The 26815-nt window shown below is 38.4% G+C and overlaps 2 protein-coding genes across 5 annotated transcripts in view; both read right to left on the bottom strand.

Annotated features, from left to right (window-relative positions):
- LOC131248801 (AT-rich interactive domain-containing protein 5-like) overlaps nt 1-26322 on the bottom strand; it is a 64314-nt gene extending 37992 nt beyond the window's left edge. The window contains exons 1-2 of one of the 2 annotated variants that reach the window (XM_058249258.1): nt 19226-19698; nt 18600-18722 (exon numbers count right to left, since the gene is read on the bottom strand). In XM_058249258.1, coding sequence (XP_058105241.1) covers nt 18600-18722; nt 19226-19288 — 186 coding nt within the window. In that variant the 5' untranslated portion in view covers nt 19289-19698. Of the gene's footprint in view, nt 1-18117; nt 18723-19225; nt 19699-26175 lie in introns of those variants that run through there. The other variant, XR_009172464.1, reaches the window with a different exon arrangement.
- Nucleotides 19830-21782, bottom strand: LOC131248799 (receptor-like cytosolic serine/threonine-protein kinase RBK2). 3 transcript variants are annotated; one of them, XM_058249257.1, is made up of 2 exons: nt 21374-21782; nt 19830-20431 (listed from the first exon to the last, which is right to left on the bottom strand). In XM_058249257.1, the coding sequence occupies exons 1-2, from the start codon at nt 21598-21600 to the stop codon at nt 20401-20403; spliced, it is 258 nt and encodes an 85-aa protein (XP_058105240.1). In that variant the 5' UTR covers nt 21601-21782; the 3' UTR covers nt 19830-20400. The 3 variants fall into 3 exon arrangements, with proteins under 3 accessions (XP_058105240.1, XP_058105239.1, XP_058105238.1); XM_058249256.1 differs by having other exon boundaries at nt 19830-20179; XM_058249255.1 differs by having other exon boundaries at nt 19830-19964.
- Nucleotides 26323-26815: the final 493 nt, after the last annotated feature.

Raw genomic sequence — 26815 nt, 5'->3', positions numbered from 1 at the left:
TCTGAGATTCGTGCACTATTTATAGGTGAGAAGATCGGGTCTTCGACTGGTCTAGAGTGCTCTTCGACTAGTCGAAGCTCTAACAGATATTTGAAAAATCCGGCGGGATTTGCTTTGACCGTTCTACGACTGGTCGAAGCTCTCCTACGACTGGTCGTAGGTCACCTACGACTGGTCGTAGGTTTCCTTCGACTGGTCGTAGGTCCTGAATATCTTCGCTGGACTTCGAGTCGTAGATTCTACGACTGGTCGAAGATGCAGAAACACTGTTCCTACGACTGGTCGAACAGATTCCAGGACTAGTCGAAGGCTAACAGATTTTATCCGAAATTTGTAACAAACTTACGACTGGTCGAGGAATTTCTTAGACTGGTCGAAGCAAGTCTAGGACTAGTCGAAGAAGGCCTAGGACTAGTCGAAGAACAGACCAATCACATGTAAAATAACATTCGGCTTATGTATCCGAAATGACCTACTTCTAAGGTCATCCTATGGTCAAACAAACCTCAATCATGAAGTATGGACATTGAAGCATTAGGAACAAGTGACCTTGAAGTATCAGTCTTGAAGTCTTGATGTAGTTGAACTCTTCATGTAACTCAATCTTGAAAGTGGCTTGAGTTTCAGCTTGAGTCTTGAGTTCAGCTTGACTTTCAGCTTGAGTCTTGAGTTCAGCTTGACTTTCAACTTGAGTCTTGAGTTCAGCTTGAGTCTTGCCTTGTACTTTCTTTTCAGCTTGAGTCTTGTTTTGTGAGCAGTGCTTGTATTCAAGATCTTGAGTCTTGTCTTGTGAGCAGTGCTTGTTGTGAGCTTAGCTTATTCATGAATGTTGATCCTTGAGAAAGCTTCACTTATGCAAGTTATATATAACAGAGTATAATAGTGATTTTGGCACTACAAATTTGACAACAAAGAGGGATAGAAACTATAGCACTTACAGCTATCCCCAGGATACAATTGCCCAATGTACAGTCTTGATAGTGTGCACACATTATGTAAAACCCAACATCAAAACCACCAACCCACTTTCTTCGCACATCCAGAGAGAGAAAAACAGGAGAATTTTTGGAGAGAAGATTTTTTGGAGAGAGAGAGAGAGCTTATCCAACTACAACATGCATATACACCATGTGTACAGAGAGCTTATCCAACTACAACATGCATATACACCATGTGTACGGAGAGACGGCCTATGGAGAGATAGTTCATGCATGTGGAGTCACGTCCTACATGCGGAGACACGTCAAGAAAGTGGGCCACATCCACACTCGGCTATAACTGGTTTCCATGCCAGTTTTCCCACTGGGCCATCCTTGGGTGTGCATGTGGGCCAGTGCATAGTAATACACCAATTCGAAACACTAAGGTGAAGAAAGCTTTATAAACCCTCCACAACCCTTCTTCTTATTCGACACGGTATTAAACTTTTGCACAATAAAGATGAAAGACCACTTTTTCATTTTTTTTCTTTTGTTGTTCTTTATTTTTTTGAAATACCCCAACAGAAACACCCTCATCCATGTCCTTAAAAATGACAATATGCCTTCTTGGGTACACGATTCCTATTCATAACCTACCACATTACCTCCTTGGATACCCATATGCTTTCTCTAGTTTTGGAACTAGTCAAGCCATGTATACCAGGCCAAGCCTATTCAAAATACAATTGTGCCTGGCCTAGCCAACCCACTGCACGCCTTAAAAAGGGACCATATCATCATCATGATCATGTTGGAAGTTATGGCACAAGTTTATCTGACGTAACCCTCCCACTTTATCCCACCTAGGGACCAGTAATGAGACCATAAAACTCCCACAGGCACAATGTAAAAGATAATTACATATGTTGATTACAATCAAGTGTTATCTAATAGTATATTACATAGGTTGATTAAAGAAATTGGTTGCAATTAATGAGTTTTGAAAAGGGGCCATATGAACAAGTGAAACAACAGACAAGCAAAAACAAAATAAAGTATGCATTAATTTCCATAAATATTTTTTAATAGGGAAAACTAAGACCTAGATCTTCAGAATTTGATTCGCAATTCAATCAAAGCAAACGCCCTAATAAGTAAGAAGCATAATCAATAGAAAAGTTATGGAAGTTTGATTTGTACCGAAATGGCTGAAATTGATGGCGACCTGATTCTCTAAACCTAAGAGGACCTTTAGGATTATCTTCAGAGTCCTTCATGTGGTTAAAGCACCTAGCAAGGTATGCACCTTATTGAGTAGCAACCTAGTATTTCGTGATTGTCAGAGAGTTTATTTTGTATATTTATATTTAGTGAATCTCTCCTCTCTTCTTCTTTATCAACAATGAAAATGCAAGGAAAAGAAAATGCCAAGAGATGGTTCTTCAAAAGATGCCATTTATGAATAACTACCACTCCACATTTATCAGATGCAATAGAAAATGTGAAGGCTACACACAGGGACACATGCCAACACAGAACATACATGAGAGAATAAAATCCCACCATGTATGTTCTCTGACCAAAAAATAAAGCCAATCCACTAATTGGGTGGACCTCACTTGTTATTTCAAGGTGAACTGCTGCTCAATAATTCTAACAGTCCATCTTCTCCATACAGGAATGCCAACCAGTTTAGTGAGGCTAAGAAACACGCTTGGTGGGTCTATTTGATGGATGGCCCTCACAAAGAAATACATGCGACATGTTGATGCGTCTTATCCGGAAGCAACATATAAAAAAAGCTTCATCACTAAACCCATCATTTCAATAAGAAGTTGATCAGAAAATCACCTAAGCAGTTGCAAGAAGATTCTTCATCTGCAAATCCACATGAGACAAAGCTGACTTGAACCCTTCAATATCTAACTCAATAGATTTTTTTCTCTCATTTCCTTTGGAATCATTCAACAGATCAACAACATTGTGCATTCGGTTATTTTTCAAATACTGCTCCACTTGAGGGTACCTCACACAAATATCATCAATAACATCTCGGAATTCTTTAACAGTTAGAGTGCCGGATTTGTCTGTCCGCAACATTAAAGGGATATATTGTCCGACTAAGAGAGTTGATTTTATAGTGACAGAGTTGTCCAACTAAGATCTTCGTAATGCTACCAGTAGCTGCAATTGCTACTAGTATCATTCAAGGACAATTCTAAGATGCAAACCATGCATAACAGTATGAGATTTACATATACAATCCAAGGAAGCACATCTACAAACTAATCCACTTTAACACGATTTAAAGTCTTACTTGCATTACTCCTTTATGAAGCCCTTCTGAGAGATCAAGTCAGTAACAGCTGTAAAACGACAATTTTTATGCTTCAGAGCAACATGTGAAGTAAATGGTCCTTGTCTATAGCCAAGATCAAGGATGGTTTGACTATCTTGTATTTGTGCCCTTTTGCAGCTGTATATTAAGTATTGCTTTCCAAATACTGTGGAGTGTGGAGGCCACCCTCCAAAGGTAGGAGAATGAAAGAAAAGATGGGTCAAGAAAAACACCTCGAGATTTGGGTCACGAAAAGATTTGGCAAAATCCATGTCCTACAGGGATTTCAGGAACCTGCTATTAGGCTTAAAATCTGAATTTTGAAATTTAGATTTGGGTAATCTGAATAGGATTACATTGAAATCAGGTCTAATAAAATTTGAATTCTTCAAAATCCTATAGAAAATAGATTGTCAGAGACAGCCAACAGAATATTCAGATCGAGTGTAAGATAGATTTTTCCACACAAATTGTACTAAATTTGAGCAGCCAACCTATTCCGCGGAAAGAGCAGAACATGCACTACCACTTATGCTTTCATGAAACGGAGTCTCTAAATGATTAGCAAGATAATTTGTCATGAAAATGGAGTCTTTACTTCTAGTTTTGTCAAGTCACTTCTAATTTAAAACCTCCAACATCAAAAAGAAGAGCAGCCATTGATATAAAGACGCATACCTTTTTTTTGAACAATGTCGGATGTCTTTGTGCCAAAGGAGATGGCCCACTTGTTTTCATAGGTTTACCATTCCAACTTTCTCTAGTGTTTGGAAGCATCCACCGTAGACCCTGGCAAAGAATTCAGCCTGCTGGGCTTCAGCATAACATGCAATGATTTGAAAGAATAACCTTTCTAGGAGGTATATTGCACTTGCAAAGTCTAATTTGCCATAATGTGTGTGGTATCACTTAATGCACCCAGCCCAAAAACCAAGGCCATACACTTAGTGACCCTAGATTGGAGGATTTCCAAAAACTCTACCAATTTTATACCCACTATACATCAATTCAAAAGGCCCAAGTCATGGACCTCACTTTAAATGAAACATACCCCAAAATCAGATTAACTAGACATGCAAAACCTCATAGAACTATTTGTTAAACTTGGACCATGTTCAGACTCACTTTTGGATGAATAAGGCACACGTTTTGAATGGTCTAGATTGTGGTGGTTGTGCACATTATCATGGATCATCACACTCTGCCTTCATATCAATAGCTTCTCTTATACACAAAAGTTTAAGGGTAGAAGAACGGATGATTCATTAAGTTCCTTTTTTTTCTAGTTTTGATTTCCTTTTTATATTAAGTTATCGCTAAGCCATAGACAACAAAGATTCCCATAAACATGCTCGTGTCTTGCCATGATCAATATGTGGAACCCTAGATATTTGAAGGATCCAAGTAATACAAATGCTATCATATTAGACAGGCAGTCCAACACTTGAGCAACACCAGTTGTATATGTGGAACTCTAGATATTTGAAGGATCCAAGAAATACAATGCTATCAGATTAGACAAGCTACCTAAGAGGTGCCCAACACTCGAGCAACACTAGGTGTATACCGAAGCCTGGGTGAGTAGGTGTATTCTACCTAAGAAGCTATAAAAATGATTGAATGGAAGAGAAAAAGAAAAGATAATGAATGAGGGATCTAGCAACACATGCTTAGATCATACGCAAAAGATTCCACAAAGGAACTTAGGCTACTTTTCTCTAAAAAATTATTCTTCGTAACATGGAGTAAAGTTTTCTCTAAAAAACTATTCTTCAAAACATCACCATCTAAGAGTCATGCACCCAAAAAGGGCTGTAAATAGCTTGAAAACAATAGGTAAACCATCTTTCAGGGAAAAAAAGGTTACACAGTAATGTAAATGGAAATAAGAAAAGTGCCCTTAAAACATTACTCTATTAACTTCAGTGTAATTTTTTCTCCTCACTACAAGAAAATAGGCCTTTAGCCACAATTTTTTAGCCTCAGTTGAAAAAAAGGAGGCTAAATGTGTTTTTTAGCCTCGGTTGTTAAGGAACTGAGGCTAAAAGTTCATTTTTCACCTTAGTTGCTAAGGAACTGAGGCAAAAAGTCTACTTTTTAGCCTCAGTTGCATAGGAACCGAGGCAAAAAGTCTACTTTTTAGCCTTTAGTTGCATAGGAACCAAGGCGAAAGTCTACTTTTACCCTCAGTTGCATAGGAATCGAGGCGAAAAGTCTACTTTTTAGCCTCGGTTGCATAGGAACCGAGGTGAAAAGGTAAAAAGTCTACTTTTTAGCCTCAGTTGCATAGGAACCGAGGCCAAAAGTCTACTTTTTTGCCTTAGTTGCATAGGAACCGAGGCCAAAAGTCTACTATTTTGCCTCAGTTACATGGGAACCGAGGCTAAAAGTCTACTTTTTAGCCTCAGTTGCATAGGAACTAAGGCCAAAAGTCTACTTTTTAGCCTCAGTTGCATAGGAACCGAGGCCAAAAGTTAACTTTTAGCCTTAGTTGTATAGAACCGAGGCTAAAAGTCTACCATCTAAACCATAGTTATCAATCACACCATCTTAGTACATATATCATACGTGTATGATATCTAGATCGTTCATTGGTCTAGACCTAGTGTGGATGGGCCCAACAGTAAGGAACATACCGTCTTGGGTGTGGTCGGGGCCACACAGAGTCTGCTCATGTCCAGCAAATGTTCAATGGATCCTGGCACATGTCGCATGTGCACACTTATAAAAATTGGACCGTTGGATTTTTTATTTTGAACCGTCTAATAAATATCCACCAATTCAATTATCAGATAATAACATAAGCATAATTTTTAGTTCATGATACATAATTTTGATTTAGCCTCATTTCAAGAAAACTGAAGCTAAAAAGGTTCTTTTAGCCTCACTTGAAGAACTGAGGCTATAAAAGTCACTTTAGCCTCGGTTGCTAAAACTAAGGCTAAAGCCTTTAGCCATGGGGGTTTCAACCTCGGTTTGAACAATTGAGGCAAAATTGAGGCTAAAGGCTTTAGCCTCAGTTGTTAACCTTTTTAGCCATAATTTTGAACTGAGGCTAAAGCCCCATTTTCTTGTAGTGCCTCTTTTTATTTTTTATATTTTGTCTTTCAAACAAGCCTTGAACCAACTCAAGTCGACTCCAGATGACCAAGTTATGCACACTTAGAAAATGAGGTCCAAATGAGATTACCTGGTCACATGTAATCCCAACATGGGGTCCGAATGAGGAAAGGATCTAGAAAATGAGGAAAATGATCCTAAGCATCTGAACAATAGCATGGAAAATGGACAGTCAAGACTGAGCAAAGAAAATAGCATTGAAACATCTATTAGATAGATCCCAATTTGTATTGCTTATAATTCCAAAGTAGCACTTTGGTTTGATTGTTCTAACCATGTGATCCATTGCTAGTAAACAATGGATGGTGGTAACAAATTGGTTCCATTCAAAGGGTTAGGATCTACTGATTGACATGATGACTTGCTCCAATTGGTACTATTGAATGAACTATCCCAATCGTGATTGGGCATCCTACATGGCATTCAAAAGGTCTAGGGATGTTGCTAACATCCCCATGAAGGTGGGGACATTGGCAAAAGGCGTAGGGATGTTGCTAATGTCCCCAATACTGCTTTCGCATTACCCGAAGCCCTAACAACTCTAGATCCATTTGCTGCTAGATTGACAGTACTTGAAGGTGTTGAAGTTGCAATGACGTTATCGCACCCATCTTTTGACACATTTGATCAAGGAGAGCAAGAGCAGCAAATTCCCAGTACTTATTGGGGTTGCCTGTCTCCCACTGGGACCACATCCATCTATTTTGCCCACTTCTGGACAACAAGCATATCAACAAATTCCTCAGCCATTTCAACCACCACAATAACAACCTGCACTTCCACAACAAATGGTCTCTTTACTACTTCTACATCCAATCATGGTGCAAAAGCAACCCCCCATCACATTTGCTGCTGCTTCCACATCCTCATTTACCTCACCCTCCACCACCCATTCGCATAACTCCAACCATTGCATCTTCAATGCCAAGAAGCTTGGTCCAATGGTACCTTCTCTTTCATTATTGTCATTATTTGTTAGTTACTATTTTTAGTACTTTGTGTCTAGACTCCTATGTTCTTCCATCATTTCTTAAATGGTGATGACTCATCCTCAGTACACATGGCATAAAATGTGCATAGATTAGACTGTCCAAGTTGTTGGATTCGTTGTGGGAGGAACATATCTAAGGATGATTCTAACCATCGAATTTGGTGTGGATATACAACACATTATCAAGGTTGGCCATATGGTAAGGGTAATACCCACTAAGTTGTTTTCCAGGTAACACCACCTAATTCGCTCCCCGAGACGGATTGGACGCGGTTTGGCTGACGCGGATTGCTTACTGACAGAGCGAGGTGGCTATTGTTGGCCCTACATGATATATATGTGTTTTATCCAAGACGTCCATCTATTTTTCCAGATCATTATAGAGCATGAGCCCAAAAATGAGGGAGATCCAAATCTCGAGTGGACCATACCACAAGAAAATAGTGGCGATTAAATGCTCACTATTAAAAACTTCCTAGGGCTCACTCACTATGATGTTTATTTGTTAACCAACCTGTTAATTAGGTCATGCACACCTGGATTACTTTTGTCACCCCTGAGAAGCTTTTAATGGTGAGTGTTCCATCACCACTCTTTCCTATGGCATGATCCATATGAGATTTGGTTGGGCTCATGCCATAAAATAGTCTGGAAAAATGGATGGCGTGGATAGGACACATACATCATGATGGAGCCTATAGAGCACTCACTCAGTAGCCACCTCACTACTAACACTGTCAGTACGCAATCCACATCCGTTTAACTATGACGTTGGCTAGTGGTCAGTGCTATGTGGGCCCCATCACGATGTACTTGTTTTATCCACGCCATCTATCTATTTTTTCATATTATTTTAGAGCATGATTAAAAAATGAGGCAGATCTAAATCGCAGGTGAACCACACCTCAGGAAAACGATAGTGATTGAATGCCCACTATCAAAACTTCAGTGGCTTTCAATAAGATTTTAATGGCGAGCTTTCAATCAACTTTTTTTCCTGTGATGTGGTCCACTTGATATTTGGATCTACATCCTTTTTTTGGCTCATATTGGAAATGATATGGAAAAATGATGTATGGCATGGATAAAATACATACATCATGGTGGGCGCACAGAAGCTTTCTAGCGCCCTTGATTGAGGGTTTAAAAAAGAAGGGAAAGGATGTAGATCCAAATATCATGGTGGGGCCCACAGAAGCTTTCTAGTGCCCTTGATTGAGGGTTTAAAAAAGATGGGAAATAAAAATAAGATGAAGAAGAAGAAGAAATGACAAGTTGGATTAGAGAATTTGGGGTAGTAGAGGGGTGTTGCTCCTTCAGATGGAACCGATTGTTGCATGAACATCTTCCTCATCTACAATGGAGATCATTAGGGAGTGGTTTTGAGATGGGGAAATGGTAAGGGTTACACGATTGTTATAACCATAAATTATCAATCATATTTGAATATGGTAGCTTGTGGGGAGTTTAATCATTTGCTCAGCAAACATTTTGTCATTCTCAATAACCTAGACCTATATTACTGATTTTCTTTGAACAATATTTCAATCCCTCTTAGCATTTTTTTCATATCTCTCTCTCTCTCTCTCTCTCTCTCTCTCTCTCTCTCTCTCTCTTTTCTATTTAAACTATGTTTTTTTCCTATCTTTTTGGGCATTTAGCATTTTCTTCTTTGTTTTGACATCCTAGATTAATTTAGCTAGAAAAACATTTTTCTATAAGTAACTTTCTAATCCAAGTAGTGTCCTTATTCGAGCTTAACTTCATCTTCGAGTAAGAAAATTACCATATAAACAAAGTAGGTTATTTTATGGATACATCGACTAATTGTAGCACGAGACTGAGGGATGGAAGTGAAGTGATATTACTAAGAATAAAGATCATGTCATAAAGTTTCATTTAAATTGGTAGCAATGTCTCTATAAAGCTTTCCGTCAATAAATAACGAGAGTATACAAACGAATAAGAAAGTATGAATTAATGATCAATAATTTAGTCCATTTAATAAACCGCATCAACAATTTCTAAGTGCTTGAGTATTAAGCATCATACACTGCCATAGTATCAAATAACTCCCCTAGCTTGAAAAAGTGATAGCGAACTCACGACTGTCCATCGAGCACGTGATTTTAATGGTCTCAATCAGCATGACTCTACCATATGTAGTCATAGTAATTCTCATATGCTGGAATAGGTCGCGAGGAAATTCAACCAAACAACACAAGCAAGAACGATGCAGTAAACAATTGGGCCTTGATGCCTGATATAGATTCACTATAAATGAGCTTCTATGTATAACTCCAGTCCTTTTGAATGCATGTGCATTGGCTCTAATATAGAGATGATGGCTTACATACTATGCAGCGAAAGTTCACCGTATGCCTTGGCCACTTACAGGATGGTTGTCAATGTGCATATATACATGAAAACAAACAATTTTCACATATACAAAGGTAGGTCAACATGTGTCTATGTGTAGGTGTGATCGTGCACATGCAAGGATTTGCCAACAGTGAATCTGTACCAATATATGCACTAATTCCTGCAACGTGTGCATTTTACTCACACCTATACATCATGCATTTGCATCCATACACACTTTCATGAATATCTAATGCAACATGCATACAAATAAGTATAGTGTGAAAGCAGTCATCTGAAAGAAGCATCTAGAAATGCAAGTAAATTGAGGATCTACCATGAGGATTAGAACCTTATTGTTTGTACCAATTAATCTGAACCAATTTATGCATGCTGAAAAAAGATGCAGAAACACCACAAGACTATTTACAAATAATTGTTCAGCTGGTTTTCTAGCCAACTTCTTAAGAGATTGAAGAACAGAATCTCTAGATATTTAATTTGATCCATGGATGACAGCTCCCAGCAATAGCTGCTGTAGAGGTGATTTATTCCAGTCTAAAGTCACATACTAACACATCATTTGATGCTAAGATCTGGTTGTCCCTGTTAGCCCATTCTGTACCTGCAAAACCAAGTGACAATGGGGGCCCTGGTTGTAGCCGGGGACCCCGTCGATGCCTAAGTTAGAATAAGCACACAATGAGTCTAGTCAAGTGAGGGTAGTAGTCTGTGGGTAGGGTCCTTACTTATAACTCTTTGATACCTCTTCCGTGTATGGCAATGAATCTATTATGTAGATATGTATCCCAAAAGGGATTTCCCCCCAGATATATGGCGTTTATCTCAGCGTGATCCTCAGTGAAGTTCTCGGGAAGGGAATCCTTTCCACACATGAGAGGGGAGGGCGGGGGGGAGGCCGAGGCCGACCTCTAGGTAAGAGTTCACCTCTAAATCACATAGAGTAAGCAGAGTTCTCATTGCCTCTACAGTTTTACATAGATTTCCTTAGAGCATGCATAATAAAAGATTAAAAAAAAAAACATTAATTGGTTGCATAAATGTCATGGTAGCTAGTTGTAGGAGGGAGTTGATGTAGTTTCACTAGCATCCACCCCACCACATTATGTCGTAACCAAAAAGAATGCTAAATGAAGTCAAGCAAGTACAGTTTTTCTGTACAACCTCTTACAAGTTGGAACTAGTTGATACCCATGAGAGAGATTGAGAATAGGTTATGTCTTGAAGCAGGTCAACATTTTTTGATTCCCAGGCCCTGGAATAGTTGTGGCATAGTGTGATAAATAGGCGCACATTAACTACTCGATTAATGGATATGCAGCGTATCGAATTACCCAAGTTTGTCCTTGTAGAGAAGAATTTTTGTCATTTACAAAAAAAAGAAAAGAAAAAGACACACACACACACAGCCATTTCAACTAGCATTCATTACAACAATCTAATGGAAGGTACCAGAATGTAAAATCCTTAAGAGGTATCTCAGCGGAGGTAATTAGATTAGGTAGGGAATGAAAAATCATATGAATTTGGATCGTTGTAAAAAGAATCAAGATTGTTTAAATTGTGTGTAGAGATGAAGAGGGTCCTACAAAATTAACAATGTGGAACACTGAGAACCAACATCAAATATTATGAATAAATGGATCTAACTTAACATATCCATTGGGATGGGTCATGGAAAGAGGCTTCAATCATATGATTAGTTTAGATCACTAACAGCAGCACTAATCATATGATGCATTTCCATCACTGAATGGAACGAATCATATAATAAGTTCAAATCCGTTGAAATGGCCTAAGCACGTCAAAGGTTTTTATCCATTGAAATGGCCCAAGCATGTCAAAGGTTTGGATCGATAGAAATGGGCCAAATCATATGAACAATTTGGATTATTTGTAAAGCTGAAGAGGGTCCTACAAATTTTAGGGCATGGATCAACTTAACATATACATTGCCATGGATCATGAAAAGCAGCTTCAATCGTATGATGAGTTTGGATCATCGAATGAGCCGAATCATATGAACAATTTGGATCCACTTAATGGCCCAAGCATGGCAATGTTTTTTATCCATCGAAATGGCCCAGGTCAAAGGTTTGGATCACTAGAAGTGGACCAAATCATATGAATCTGGATCGTGGAAAAAAGAAACATGATTGTTTGAATTGTGTATAGAACTGAAGAGGGTCCTACAAAATTAACGATGTGAATAACAGAGAACCAACCTCATATATTATGAATAGATGGATCAACTTAACATATCCATTGGGATGGGTCATGGAAAGAGGCTTCAATCATGTGATTAGTTTAGATCACTAACAGCAGCACAAATCATCTGATGCATTTGGATCGCTGAATGGCCCGAATCATATAAGAAGTTCAAATCCGTTGAAATGGCCCAAGCACGTCAAAGGTTTTGATCCATTGAAATGGCCCAAGCATGTCAAAGATTTGGATCACTAGAAATGGGCCAAATCATATGAAGAGTTTAGATCATTGAAAAAAGAAACCCAACCATATCAAGAATTTAGCTTACTAAATACGGTTTAAACATTTGAAACAGTTTGAATTTAATAAAATGAGCCCACACATTGACAATTTCAAATTAGACCAAATTATAAAAATAGATGGGATCACTAGAAATGGTCCTCCTGATACTTTATGTTTTAGACAACAAGAAAAAAAACCACTGTAGCCAACTCTTGTACCAAAGTCTCTAAAAAGAGAAAAGTTGCCATTGTACCTCCCAAGGGCCAAATCAGTTTAACTAACTAGATTAATGAATATGGGCCTAAACATATTGATGGTTTGGCATAAAAAAATTGAAATGCTATATTCCTCCAACCCAAAGGGTATGGGTCATTCAAAACAATCCACACATATGAACAACTAGGATCACTTAAAATGGCTCGGGAACATCAATGGCTTTTCTCACTAAAAGTGAAAATGAGCCCAACCATTAGTACTACTTGAATCACTAACGACTTTGGGGCATGCAATGCACTAATTGATTTGCTAAGCACATGCCTCATTATATCAATGGTTTGGATCATGGTAACGAAGCAATCTTGTCAATGGTTTGGATCATGGTAACGAAGCAATCTTATCAATGGTTTGGATAATAGAAAATAGGTGCAATCATTTGAATGGTTTATAAAATTGATAGGGCCTTGAAATGTTAATAACGTAGATCATTGAGAACCAACCTCAATCATATGAATAACATGGATCAACTTAATAAATCGATTGTCTTGGTCACCAAAAATGGCCTTAATCATAAGATGAGCCGGGATCACTAACTCATATGAACGGTTCATATCCACTAAAATGGTCCCTGTGACACAATTTTGGATCACAAAAAAAGGACCCATTGTAGCCGACTCTTGTATCGATGTCTCTAAAAAGAAAAAGAAAAAAAAATCACCATTGTACATCCCCCAAGGGTCAAATCACCTCTAACTAATTTGACCATTGAATACATAATTAAACATATCAATAGTATGGCATTCAATATTCAACATCTAGATTCCTCTTACCTCAGTGAATTTTGGCACATTTTGCATCCAATTGCAGCTACAAAACATCAACATATTTGATTGTCAAGCACGTATCTCAATATCTCAATTTGTCCAACTTACTAAAAATGGCTTCTAGATCCAATCAACATATCTGATTATATCAAACTGATCTAGATCCAATCAAATGAAGGGTTTAGATCACTGAAAACAACCCCAAAATATTAAGTGTTGTATTAATGAATAGAGGCCTAAGTATCAAAAGATAAACTTAATGGATCGGTGAAAAGATGCATTAGTATACCAACTGGTTTGGATCACTAAAAAAGGCCTCAACTAATGAAGGGTTTACATCACCGAAACAACTCTAATCATATGAAGGGTATGGATCACATAAAACAAGACTAAGCATATGAACCGTTGAGATCACAGGAAATGGTTCAAGCACATCAAAGGTTTGTGCCACTGAAAATGAGCCCAATCATTGGTAAAATTTGAATCATTAATAACTTTTGGTTCAGGTGACATTCACTGATTGATTTGTTAAGTGCATGCCTTGATACGAATGGTGTGGATCACTAAAATAGCTTGAATTATAAAATGGACCAACTATAGCCAACTCTTGAACCAAAGTCTCTAAAAATGGAAAATCCATCAGTGTACATCCCCCAAGAGTCGAATCACCTCAACCAACTAAATTGGATCCAATAAGATGAAGGATTGATGAAATCAGGCCTGATCATTTAAATTGTTTGTAAAGTTAAAGAGGGCTCTACAACATTAACGGTATGGATCATTGAGAACTGATGTCTATAATATGTATAATATATTAATATAGATCAACTTAACATATCTATTGGCATGGGTCATTGAAAATAGCCTCAATCATGTAAGGAGTTTGGATCAATAAAGAAGCGAAAATAAGATAAAGGACCGAATCACCTCAATTAACGAAACTAGAAGCCATAATGAAGGATCAGCAAAAATAGGCCCATTCATTAAAATTGTTTGTAAAGTTAAAGAGGGCTCTACAAAATTAGCAATGTTGATCACTGAGAATTGATCTCAATAATATGAAAAATATAGATTAACTTAACATATCCATCGGCATCAGTCATTGAAAGTAGCCTTAATCATATGATGAGTTTAGATCACTTAAAAGCACAACTCAGGCATTTGGATCACTAAATGAGCCAAATCATATGAATGGTTCATATCCACTGAAATGGCCCAATCATGTCAAAGGTTTCTATCCATTAAAATGATCCCAATCAATATGTAATTACCGTAAAAATTTCAAATCCAAACAGCAACATCAGTGTATTTTGGTGGCGATTTGACATTCAGGCAATGTAAAAATGCCATCATTTCAATTTACCACCGCAATCAGTGGTCAAAGCAGATGTTTTCAGGAGGCAGGTAAAGCAATTTGTAATTATTGCACATTTTCTTTACATTACCATGGTAATTGGTGAAAAAAAACAGGCCCTTAAGTGTGTAGAAATCAACACTCTTAGTCCTTAGTCTAAGTGTCTAACTATGCATGTCAAAGAATGCCAAAAGAACACCAATGCATAGCTTCTACAGCAAAGTGAGTGAATCATATTGATGGAAGCAGCACCTGAAATTATGACAATCAAATAAACATACCGTGCTTGTAGAAATAACCCCCTTCGAAATATTGATGGATAGACTTGTCCTGCGAAAATACCTACAGAAATCCAATGCAAACACACCCTTAAATGGTTGCCAAGATTCCTTTGGAAGTCTTGAAGAATTGTAACACAAATCAAAGAAGATGCTTATGAGTGACAACATTTTTCGGAGACAGGCCTCAAAGTTATCAATTTGGAATTGTCTGCGCCTCATCAATAAAAGAATTGTGTTCTCAACATCAGTGGCAGAAGATGAAGACAACAGTTGGACCAGAGTCGGCATTGTGGAGGATATGCACTTTGAGAACCTTAAACATGTCTCAAGTGATGCAACCAAGGCCCTGGTCTGCTCTAGGTTCTCAAAATCCAGCGTGGAAGAATCCTCGTTGATCCCATCTTCCACACTAGGCAAACCGCTATCAGTAACACTATCTTGCTGCTCTGACTTCAGCCTGATAAACCTTTCCATCTGCTTCACACGTCTCATTGTTTGAAGGTGCATTGTGTTCCATCTCTTCCAGTTTCTCCTTGTATTTCTCCAAGGGCACTTCAAATGATGCAATGCGAAGTTGTGGACCAAACGGGTTATGCTGCAACATCGTGATGAGTAGATTCAATACCGCTTTCCTCACGAATGCGCTCTTATACTCCAATCTCCCAGAAGCAACCGAAGCAACCTCGTTCCATAAACCAATTGAAACAGCATGGTCTTCGCATAGTTCTGCCCACACCTAAAGAACCTTACTCCTCGAATAGGCTGAAACATCCCGACACCGCTCTAGCAAGATGTCCAGCATAGCTTGCTTGCTGCGCAATCGGATGGACCTGGCACTCGAATCACCATCTACATCCTTAAAATGCCATTAAAACCAACTTCCCTAAAACCCCAAGAATAGATGGAGAATACAGATGGAGAGATGACCTGGTGGAGAATACAGATGGAGAATCGATTTCCCAGAGGCCAATCAATAGGTTAAATCAAAAAGAATAGAGACAAAATACATCTATCTGCCCTAGAAAATCCTTGAATCGCACATCAAAGAACAGAAGATTAAAGGACATTCGACCAGAGAGAGAGAGAGAGAGAGAGAGAGAGAGAGAGAGATGACCTAGTGGTTGTTGCCGGGGTTTGGCGGCCATGAAAATGCAGACTAACGGACCAGATCATATCATCATCTTCTCACCATCATCACCATTATAGATAAGAGAGAGATCGAGGGTTTCGTGGGGTGAGAGAGGGAGGAGGGGGGTTGGGTTAGCAACATGAGTTGAAACAAAATCGAATTTGTGGATTAGGTGCATTGCATCATTTAGGGAGAAGGAGATGGAAATTGGGGATTCGACAGAGAGGTGGATGATGTTATCACATTTGTTGAATTCGAGGTCGCGAAGGTTAGATGGGAAGGTGAGAGGTGGGCCATCGACCGATATCGATCGAGAAAGAGCTCTGAAACCCTAGAAAAACCAGAGAGAGAGAGAGAGAGAGAGAGAGAGAGAGAGAGAGAGAGAGAGAGAGAGATGCTTCTTGGGATCGAGTCGGGAGAACAAAAAATGAAAGTGGAATGTAATCGGTGGAGAGACGACCGTTACAGGTTGCGTATTAAGCAAGATTACTTAATAACCAAGTAGGTGGGCAACCGTGATTTTTGAAATCGGATTGTGTACTGAGTAAACTCTGTTGGGCCCACCCTGAATGTATATAGTCTATCCACACCGTCCATCTGTTTTTCCAAATAATTTAAGGGGTTGATCCCAAAATTGAAGCGTATCCAAAGATCAAGCAGATCATACCATAGGTAACAGTGGGAATAATGATTTCCACCGTTGAAACCTTACTAGGCCCCATAGTGATGTTTATTTGTCATCCAACCTGTTCATAAGATCATACAGACATGGATGAATGGAAAACAAAAATAAGCTTGATCCAAAACTTACGTGGCCTCAAGAATTTTTCAACGGTAGATATTCAATCTACATTGTTTCCTGTTGTGTGATCCATTTGAGTGTTGGATATGCTTTTAATCCCTGAAAACCTCTTAAAATAGCAACTCATCACCATGTCCCAGTCCAAAATAACCTGTATATGACAAAAATCAAGAAAATGAAACATACGAAATTACTTAAAAGAAACTCAAAATTGCATACAAAGTTAAATATAACTCGAATTTTGTATTTGGAGAATATTAATAGCTGATGAATGGAGCAACTCCAGCTTTGCGAGCTATTTGATCCACTACCAAAAATAGTTCTGCAACAGTATTGCACCAACCTCGAGGGGAGGTACATAGAATTTGTTAAAGATCTAACGTTGGATCTTTGCTATGGGATGGCATAAGAGAGATCAAAGAAGTAAATTAGATGGGTCTGACCATGTAGTTAATCGCAAAAATCAAGCCTTTCCACTTCAAGTGGCCCACACTGCAAGAAACATGCACAGACAACAAAACTTTGATAAGGCTCTAAAGCCATCCTTTTTTTTTTGTTTTTTTTTTAAAGGGGATCCAGCCATCCATTTCTTTCATGAAATTTTGCTAACATATGTAGCCAAGGGAATCTTCACAGTTGGACCCAACTTATGGACAGAGACTGGATCTCAAAAGTAATCATGACGATTCCCAGCACTTACAAATATGCCCTTATAGAGGGGAAAAAAAGGAAAAGAAAAGATGGTGTTTGTGTACCTTATGATACCACAACATACAACAAACAACAATGCAATTTGATGAAGAGAGAGCACAAAACTCCCATAGAACAATGCGGTTCTACATGAGCCCAAATAAAATAATCAGAATGTAGAGATGATATTAGCATCTTACAAATATCAAGAAAAGAATAAGAAAACCTAAAGTTGGGTTGCAAAATCACAAATGACAATATCTGTTTTTGGAAAAAAAAAATAATAAGAGCCCAAATCAAGTTTTTTGAGAGGGATGGGAAATTGAAGATGGGACCCAATACGATAAAACCTTCTTAAACATATTCTAGCTAGGTCAATCGCCATGATAAAGGAAGCATGTCAAAACACAGAGCTTGAAAAGCGTGTGCATGTCCAACACAAGTGGTCTCTATTCCAAGGTAAGCATTTTAATATTTTCATGCCCACTTAATAATGTCCCACAAACGGACCATTTGTCAGTGGTGTTTTCAGAAATACTTCTCCCTTTTCTTATATCTGTTGTTCTATATTCTTGTATCAGAGAGAAGAATACAAACTTTGTTAATGTTCTTGGTGGTTTTGGGTATTTCATTTTACTTCATTATCTATTGTGAGATGAAGTTTCAGATGTTCTACAATACATAATTCGCCAGCAATTCTACTTGCATATAGTTTCAGATGTTTCTAAAATGCAGTGTTAAGGGAAGATAATGTACAGGGAAAGTGCTTCTGATATGAGCCTGTTACAACTAATGCATAGAAATCAAAATGCCATAGGTAAATTAGCTGCATAATACTAACCAATATATAGATGTTGACAATTTTACAGCACAGTTTGACCAGATGGAGTGGTTTGTCCCAATTCTCTATTTTAATAGTGTAGACAATGTGATGACTAGAAACAATGAAGGCCTTCTGATTAGACCTGATCCAGCATATTTATTCACATGGAAGAAATTTTACAACATGGTATGAGCACAAAACCAAATGCATAAACATAACATTTGATAATCTCCATAAACCTTGATAAGTGAGTCGCCAACATAACCATTGCTAAGAAGACGTTGAGAGTGCCAACCCCGCATAGCAAGAGCTGTGGCATCCCTTCTAACCTTAACTGGTCCTATAGCTTGACTTCTCCCCACCTGAAAGGATCAACTTCATAAGGATCATGGACCAAGAGTTAAAACCATTATCTTGGAAGCTCATTACCTATCCTGTCAATGATTTTGTGTGCCTCGGATGGGCCATGTTCTGAAAACTACATTGATTGGAATCTGGGAAGGATTTTATCACCAGCCTTAAAGAGGAGGACACTAAACGAGAATGATGAGTAACAGGCCACATTCAACAGGGAAAACTCATGAATGTAAATGTTTTTGGCCTAGTGCTAAACCATATGGTGACCCACAAGATCTACTACCCCAATCACTATATTTCCCATGCATGTTGTACTACATTCATGTAAAGCCTTATTAATCTCTAATATAAAAGATTAATAAGGCTTTACATGAATGTCTTCTGATACACCTCACTGTTAGATTAGATGAAAACCATTGTTTACAAACAAGAAACTAACATTTGACATTTTGCAACTAAAAATCACAAAAAAAATAAAAAATCAGAGTACCAAGTTTCAATCAGCTACCTCTTCCATGGATGGGCGCATTTCCAGCCTTCTACTAACACTCAAGTACGTTGTCCTAGCCATATGGTACAGTTCGTATGTGTCATAGGATTCTCCAATACAAGGATTAATCAGTTCATGTAATGTAACCTTTTTAATCAACACTTCTGCCTAAAATATAAGTAAAAGCGTAGATATATTTGTTGAAATCAGGACTGAGAATTTCATAAGGCCCAATTAATTTACCAATATCTGACATCTATATATAACCAACATCTGCAATGCATTCCATAGTAAAAGAGAGATTGAGAATGAGGAATGCTGTCTCTGGACACCCATCTTGAAGCAAACAACACAAACGCCCCCACATGTGCTGACATGGCACATGCAAGAACCATATTGTTCATAGGATGATCCCAAAAAGTCTGTTCCATAGCCCAAGAATCAGTTGGTCCATTCATCAGATGGGCCAAAAGTACATGAAATGGGCAGTTAGAAAAACAGAACCAACAACCTACATTCAACATACATTTTGCCACTTGTTGATTCAATTGGCCTGATTTTTAGGACAGGACACAAACTCTAAGTGGAACAACAGAGTTTGTGACCAACAGATATACACAAATTTCATACCCATCGAAGTAGAGACTGGCTTTGCTCTTCTTGATTTTCATTGATCACATTGCATCCTGATATCAGTTGCAACAGAACAATTCCAAATGAATAAACATCTGTCCTTACAGAAACTATGCCAAGGTATCTGCACAAGATAAATGCTGATAGCTCAGTTAAAAATTCCCACCAAAACCTAACCCAGAATCCATTACTCTCTCGCCCAACAAGCTCAGTTAAAAATTCATCAAGTCTAACCTGACTCATTTAGTGCCAGGCTCCACTGACCCTTTTACAGATTGGACATACACATGCATTCTTAAACCTGATCTCGTAGGTTGAACATGAATTCCAACATTCAACCTGATCTACCAAGATACAAACAACCATAAAACAAACCCGATTACATCATCACACAGTCCATTTTTGGAAATGAGTCCAAGACTTAGAGAGCAATTTGGCATCATCCTCCAAGGAATAGACGCTTTGGAATTTTCCATAAAACAGTAACACCGCATGGCAAGAAAATACCTGATTACATCATCACAGTCCATTTTTGGTAAATATAATGCATCTAAGATCCTCTAATCCCCTTGTTTTACTAATGCAGTTAACCTTAAAGAAAAGAAAAGAAAAAGGAAAGTATCTGAGATAGTGAAGAATTTACAGATTCTCCCGGGTCAAACTATCTTTTGCTAATTTTAGACAAATTTATATAGGAGTGTGGGCAGCAAATGCAGATATGAACGGTATATTCAGTCCCTTAAGGTTCTAAATAATGGTTAGGCATTTTCTTTTTATGAGCTTTTTTTCTTTTTTTCTTTTTGTGGGCAACAAATGCAGATATGAACGGTATATTCAGTCCCTTAAGGTTCTAAATAATGGTTAGGCATTTTGTTTTTATGAGCTGTTTCTTTTTTCTTTTTTTGGCCAATCCAATTCATGTATAGGTTGTGTTTAGAATTTTGTAAGATGGCTTGGTTCCCATTTACTGTTGGTGTTGAAGAGCCCCATTAAATGGATTTTTGTTTGGCTTCAAATGACTACATGAACAAATGTTTTCTTCATAGAATAGCCGCAACGAGGCAAACTAATTGTATAGGTTTTTTGCATATACGAGTTCCCATTGGAACACCACTCTTCCAGCAAGTTCTAATGTACGTGGGCCATGGCCCAAAATCAGAGTGGTTGGGAGATCCTAAGCTCGATTTGAGAAAAATGCCATCTTTCGGTCCTGTTCCGACATAACACTTAGGATCATCCGATCGATCTGATTTTTGAGTCATGGCTCTTATATGGTGCGTCCTGCTAGATGTATGGTCCAGATCTTGCACACATCTAGTGTTGCATATCCCCATGAATTTGGGTTCCAAAATGCACGTAGTAAGTAAATGAGCATTCCTCAACCACAAGTTTCCTCACAAGACCATGGGTAGGAAAGAGAAATGTACCAAACTAACGGTAATGCTGCAAAATTCTGAAAACTGTTCTCAAGCAATGAAAATAAATAAAATTTAAATGAGATAATTGAATTAAATCTAAGTCGATGGATATTACCTTGGCTGGAATTCAAAAACTTCTGCAAGCTTGTTGCCATTCCTATCATTCCATTGCACTTTCCACCACAGATTCTTCGGTCTTGTTGACATTCTGCCCCTTTGAGGTGGCAACAATGACTTCAATTCCTCATTTTCTTCCCTACAAAAATCGACCTCCTTCTGAGAAACGGCATTGTTCGCTAGCTTCTTCTTACATTTGTTAGGGTTTGTAATGTTAAGATCCATTCGATCGCTACACAATCGCTCAATTCGAAGCCTATTTGACCCATCAAGATTGCAAGAATTGAATTCGATGAACGATCAACAAATCCATTTAGAAGGTGGATCTCTAAATCCTAGCATAAAATCTTCGCATTTTCTTCAAGACTTTGAATTCGATTGCAGTTTTTAGTTGTGATTGATACGGAGACGATCAATCGAAGGATGAAAATGGGGAGAAATTAAAGGAAACGATCCGAAGAGAAAATTTAGACGTTCTTACACATTCACTGTCTGAACCAAAGAAAATTGAAAAAAAAAATAAATAAACAAATTCACGAGAAAATAGGATCATATCCCCGATGAATCGATTAAGAGATGGATTGGAATCGTCTAAGATTTGAGAATTTTTGAAAATAGAAAAAGCGATGAGGGTTTTAATAGGAGCTGGGTGGGAGGATGCCGAACGTGCTACGATGGGTTTCGATCTATAGGGGTTTAGGGTTTTGAAAGGGGCTAGGTGCGACATTGACAAGGGTTTTGACAGGAATGGGTTTGAGATTTCAGAAGGAAATGGGAAGGAGATGGGAGTTTTGAAAGGGGCTGGGTGGGAGGTTGGTGGACACTAACCGGAAGAAATGAGAAGAAAATCGAGAGAGAGAAAGAGAGAGAAGAAATTGACCATGGATGAAATGAGAAGAAAAAACGAGAGAGAATAGGGTTTGCGGGGCAGTTTTAGGAACCGTTTTTAATTATTAACGGCCCTAAGCTATTTCTAAACCATGGACATACCCATTCCTAAACCAAAGTTTTGGTGTAGTGGGAAGAAAACTTCTTTACAGTTGAAAAATTCATTTACTAGTTGTCAGGAATTCATGGGACCTTACCCCATCGTATAGGACAAACCAAAACCTGAAAATAATCACGAGGAAGGAGTGAAGTGATACGAGGCAAGGCGGGATTTCTAATTCGAATAGGGGATGTAGATGGACTTTTCGGTTGAGCGAACAACTTATAGGCAATCAGAGTCGGTCAACCAACACCTGATGATAAGCCCCTTCGGGGGTTCGGGCTAGCCTAGCCCTCAATAGATCTACTCTAAAGAAAAAGAGATCTATATATTGAATTTGGGGGCCAAAGGCTTTTATTGGAAATGTCATGTCGTTCATGTAATTCTGCTGGTCTAAGAGTAGCTCCCATGCTTCGGGAGTCACTACTATAAAATACGACGATCTAATCAAGAGAGCTAGAAGCCAGGGCCGCCCGGAGTGCGCTATAGTGTGCCTTACAAGATAGGGGCTCCGTTTTTCAGCAGATATGACGTCCCCCTATTAGTGATAGCATGCATCGGAACTCACTAATAGGAAAGGAGAGAAAAACAAAGCAATGACAACAACAGAGTCAATCCGTTATTCATCGACAGACGAATAAGGGCGGGATGAAGCTTGAAAGGAATAGACGGGCATAAGCTTAATAGTGAACGCATAATTGAGGGTTTCAGGAGTAAAAAAAATTTCCTTATTACACCACGTGCATCGAGTAATTCAGAGGGAGGGGATTCGAACTCCTGGCTGTGGGGAGCAAACCCACGACCAAAGTCGTTCGCCCAAACTCATGACGGGTAATCCGCGAGAAGGGGAATCAAACTCGTGTCTGTGGGGAGCAAACCCATGACCAAAGCCATTCTCTAAAACTCGTGTCTGTGGGGAGCAAACCTATGACTAAAGTCGCTCTCCCGAACTCGTGACCGGTAACCCACAGAGAGGGGGAACGAACTTGTGTTTGTGGGGAGCAAACCCAAGACCAAAGCGCCATTCGCCCAAACTCATGACGGGTTTTGGGATTTTTTTTTTTAAATACAGGGTGTCCCCGTCCCTTTAAGTTGAGACCATTCCCTCCAGATGCACCCAATCACCCGCCAACCATGTGCATCAGAAAATCCACATGGAGGAAATCGAACTCAGTCGTTAAGCGTCATGAGCATACACCTATACGAGCTAGATCAAGCTTGAAAGTAATGGACATGCGTAGGCTTAATAACAAATACAGAAATTGAAGGTTAAAATTTCAGGAATATCCAAATGTGAGGATTAAAAACAAAAACTTTCCCTAATACACAGCATGCAGAACAAGGTAATGAGTCGAGTCGGACAAAGTTAGGGCTAAACCGACTCGACCCGGTTTTGAAATAGACCTGACTCAAACTTGACCCAACTCGGTACCAAGTCTAGCATGCCTGACCCGATCTAAGTTCGGGTTTGGCCTGGAATAACCTAGACTGAGTCCAACCTGATCACAAGTAGCGAATTAGGTCAAGTTAGCACCAAGTCAGGTCGGGTGTTGCGAGTCTCCAGATGTGAGGATTAAAAAAAAAAATCCAATTTTACACCACGTGCATTGATAATCCATGGGGAGGGGAATCGAACTCGTATCTCTAGGGAGCAAACCCACGACCAAAGTCGTTCACCCAAACTCATAACAGATAATCCACGGGGAGGGGAATAAAACTCATGTATGTGGGGAGCAAACCCACGACAAAAGTTGTTCGCCCCAACCCATGATTGTTAATCCATGGGGAGGGGAATCACACTCGCGTCTATAGGGAGCAAACCCACCTAAACCCTAAACCCTAATTAGTTGCGATAAGTATTAGATGATGATGATGGTTCATATTATTGGAAACGCACCAAATCATATGAGTGGTTCATATTATTGGAAACAAACTCTACCCATTAATAATTTGAATCACTAAATACTGATCAATCATGTAACCAGTTTGGATTAATGAAAATGAGCATAATTCTGAGACAAGATACTTCCTCTCTTAACATTTTTCTACACTCATGCAATCCAATGAGTATATAACATTAAGTGATAAGATAGGTAAATGAAGGTCTGATTATATCAAATCGATCTAGATCCAATCAAATGAAGGGTGTAGATCACTCAAAACAATCCCAAAATATTAAGTGCTGTATTAATGAATAGAGGCCTAAGTATCAAAAGATGAACTTAATGGATTAGTGAAAAGATGCATAAGTATACCTACTGGTTTGGATCACTAAAAAAGGCTTCAACTAATGAAGGGTTTACATCACCGAAACAACTCTAATCATATGAAGGGTGTGGATCACATAAAACAAGACTAAGCATATGAACAGTTGAGATCGCTTGAAATTGTTCAAGCACATCAAAGGTTCGTGCCACTGAAAATGAGTCCAATCATTAGCAAAATTTGAATCATTAATAACTTTTGGTTCATGCGACATTCACTGATTGATTCATTAAGTGTATGCCTTAATACGAATGGTGTGGATCACTAAAATAGCTTGAATTATAAAATGGACCAACTATGGCCGACTCTTGAACCAAAGTCTCTGAAAATGGAAAATTCATTAGTGTACATCCCTCAAGAGTCGAATCACCTCAACCAACTAAATTGGATCCACTAGGATGAAGGATTGATGAAATCAGGCCCGATCATTTAAATTGTTTATAAAGTTAAAGAGGGCTCTATAACATTAATGGTATGAATCACTGAGAATTGATCTCTATAATATTTATAATATATTAATATAGATCAACTTAACATATCTATTGGCATGGGTCATTGAAAATAGCCTCAATCATATGATGAGTTTAGATCAATAAAGAAGTGAAAATAAGATACATATCTATTGGCATGGGTCATTGAAAATAGCCTCAATCATATAATGAGTTTGGATCAATAAAGAAGTGAAAATAAGATACATATCTATTGGCATGGGTCATTGAAAATAGCCTCAATCATATGATAAGTTTGGATCAATAAAGAAGTGAAAATAAGATACATATCTATTGGCATGGGTCATTGAAAATAGCCTCAATCATATGATGAGTTTGGATCAATAAAGAAGCAAAAATAAGATAATGGACCAAATCACCTTAATTAACTAAACTAGAAGGAATAATGAAGGATTAGCAAAAATAGGCCTGATCATTAAAATTGTTTGTAAAGTTAAAGAGGGCTCTACAAAATTAGCAATGTCGATCACTGAGAATTGATCTCAATAATATGAATAATATAGATTAACTTAACATATCCATCGACATCGGTCATTGAAAGTAGCCTTAATCATATGATGAGTTTAGATCACTAAAAAAGCACAACTCAAGCATTTGGATCACCAAATGACCAAATCATATGATCGGTTCAGATCCACTGAAATGGCCCAATCATGTCAAAGGTTTCTATCCATTGAAATGATCCCAATCAATATGTAATTACTGTAAAAATTTTGAATCCATATAGTAACATCAATGTATTTTGGTGGCGATTTGACATTCAGGCAATGTAAAAATGCCATCATTTCAATTTACCACAGCAATTAGTGGTCAAATGCAGATGTTGTCAGGAGGCAGGTAAAGCAATTTGTAATTATTGCACATTTTCTTTACATTACCATGGTAAATGGTGAAAAAAATAGGCCCTTAAGTGTGCAAAAATCAGCACTCTTAGTTGTTAGTCTAAGTGTCTAGCTATGTATGTCAAAGAATGCCAAAAGAACACCAATGCATAACTTTTATAGTAAAGTGAGTGAATCATATTGATGGAAGCCGCACCTGAAATTATGACAATCAAATAAACATACCGTGCTTATAGAAATATCCCCCTTAGATACCAAGGAACCAACTATAAATTCTAGAGCTGCTAGATCGCCGATGCTAGATTCTATAGCAATGCTCGAATGATTTGCAGTAGTTTCTGTAGTGTTTCTCGTCAATTAAATTGTGATGAATTGACACTGTCCATCTGTTTCTCCAGCTTATTTTAGATCATGGGACCATAAATGAGGCCGGTCCAGATCTTAGGTGGACCACACCACAAAAAACAGTGAGGACATGACGTCCAACATTGAAACTTTCATGAGACCCACCTTGGTGTTTATTTGCCATCTGACCTACCGACAAGTCTCGTAGACCTGGTGGAAGGGAGAACAGAAATGTCAAGTTGATCCAAAAACCTGTGGAGGCCATATGAGTGTGCAACACTGCATGGAAGTGCCTTTGCACACTTTCCAAGCGGGGGACCACCTCATTAGGCCCAACAAAAATGTCAGCTGTTTGGGCCAGGCTTAACAGGCAGGCTCATTCAAAATTTTAAACCTAGCCTAGCCTTGGCCCATTCAATCCTAATTGAAACTGGGCATATACCTTATAAAATCAAGGTATGGTACAATCATATGCATGGCCTAAGAGATTG

The sequence above is a fragment of the Magnolia sinica genome, chromosome 6 (genome assembly GCF_029962835.1).
Source record: "Magnolia sinica isolate HGM2019 chromosome 6, MsV1, whole genome shotgun sequence".
NCBI classification, from domain to species: Eukaryota; Viridiplantae; Streptophyta; class Magnoliopsida; order Magnoliales; family Magnoliaceae; genus Magnolia; species Magnolia sinica.
Note: the sequence above shows the minus strand (reverse complement) of the source record. Positions and strands in the feature narration are given on the sequence as shown.

What these genes read in the sequence shown, in the direction of transcription:
- LOC131248799 (XM_058249255.1), bottom strand. Translation starts at nt 21,600, where the DNA reads ATGGATCTTAACATTACAAACCCTAACAAATGTAAGAAGAAGCTAGCG. An exon ending in GTTTTTGAATTCCAGCCAAG is followed by an intron (nt 19,965 to 21,373) that starts GTAATATCCATC and finishes TATCTTGTGCAG; the next exon opens with ATACCTTGGCATAGTTTCTG.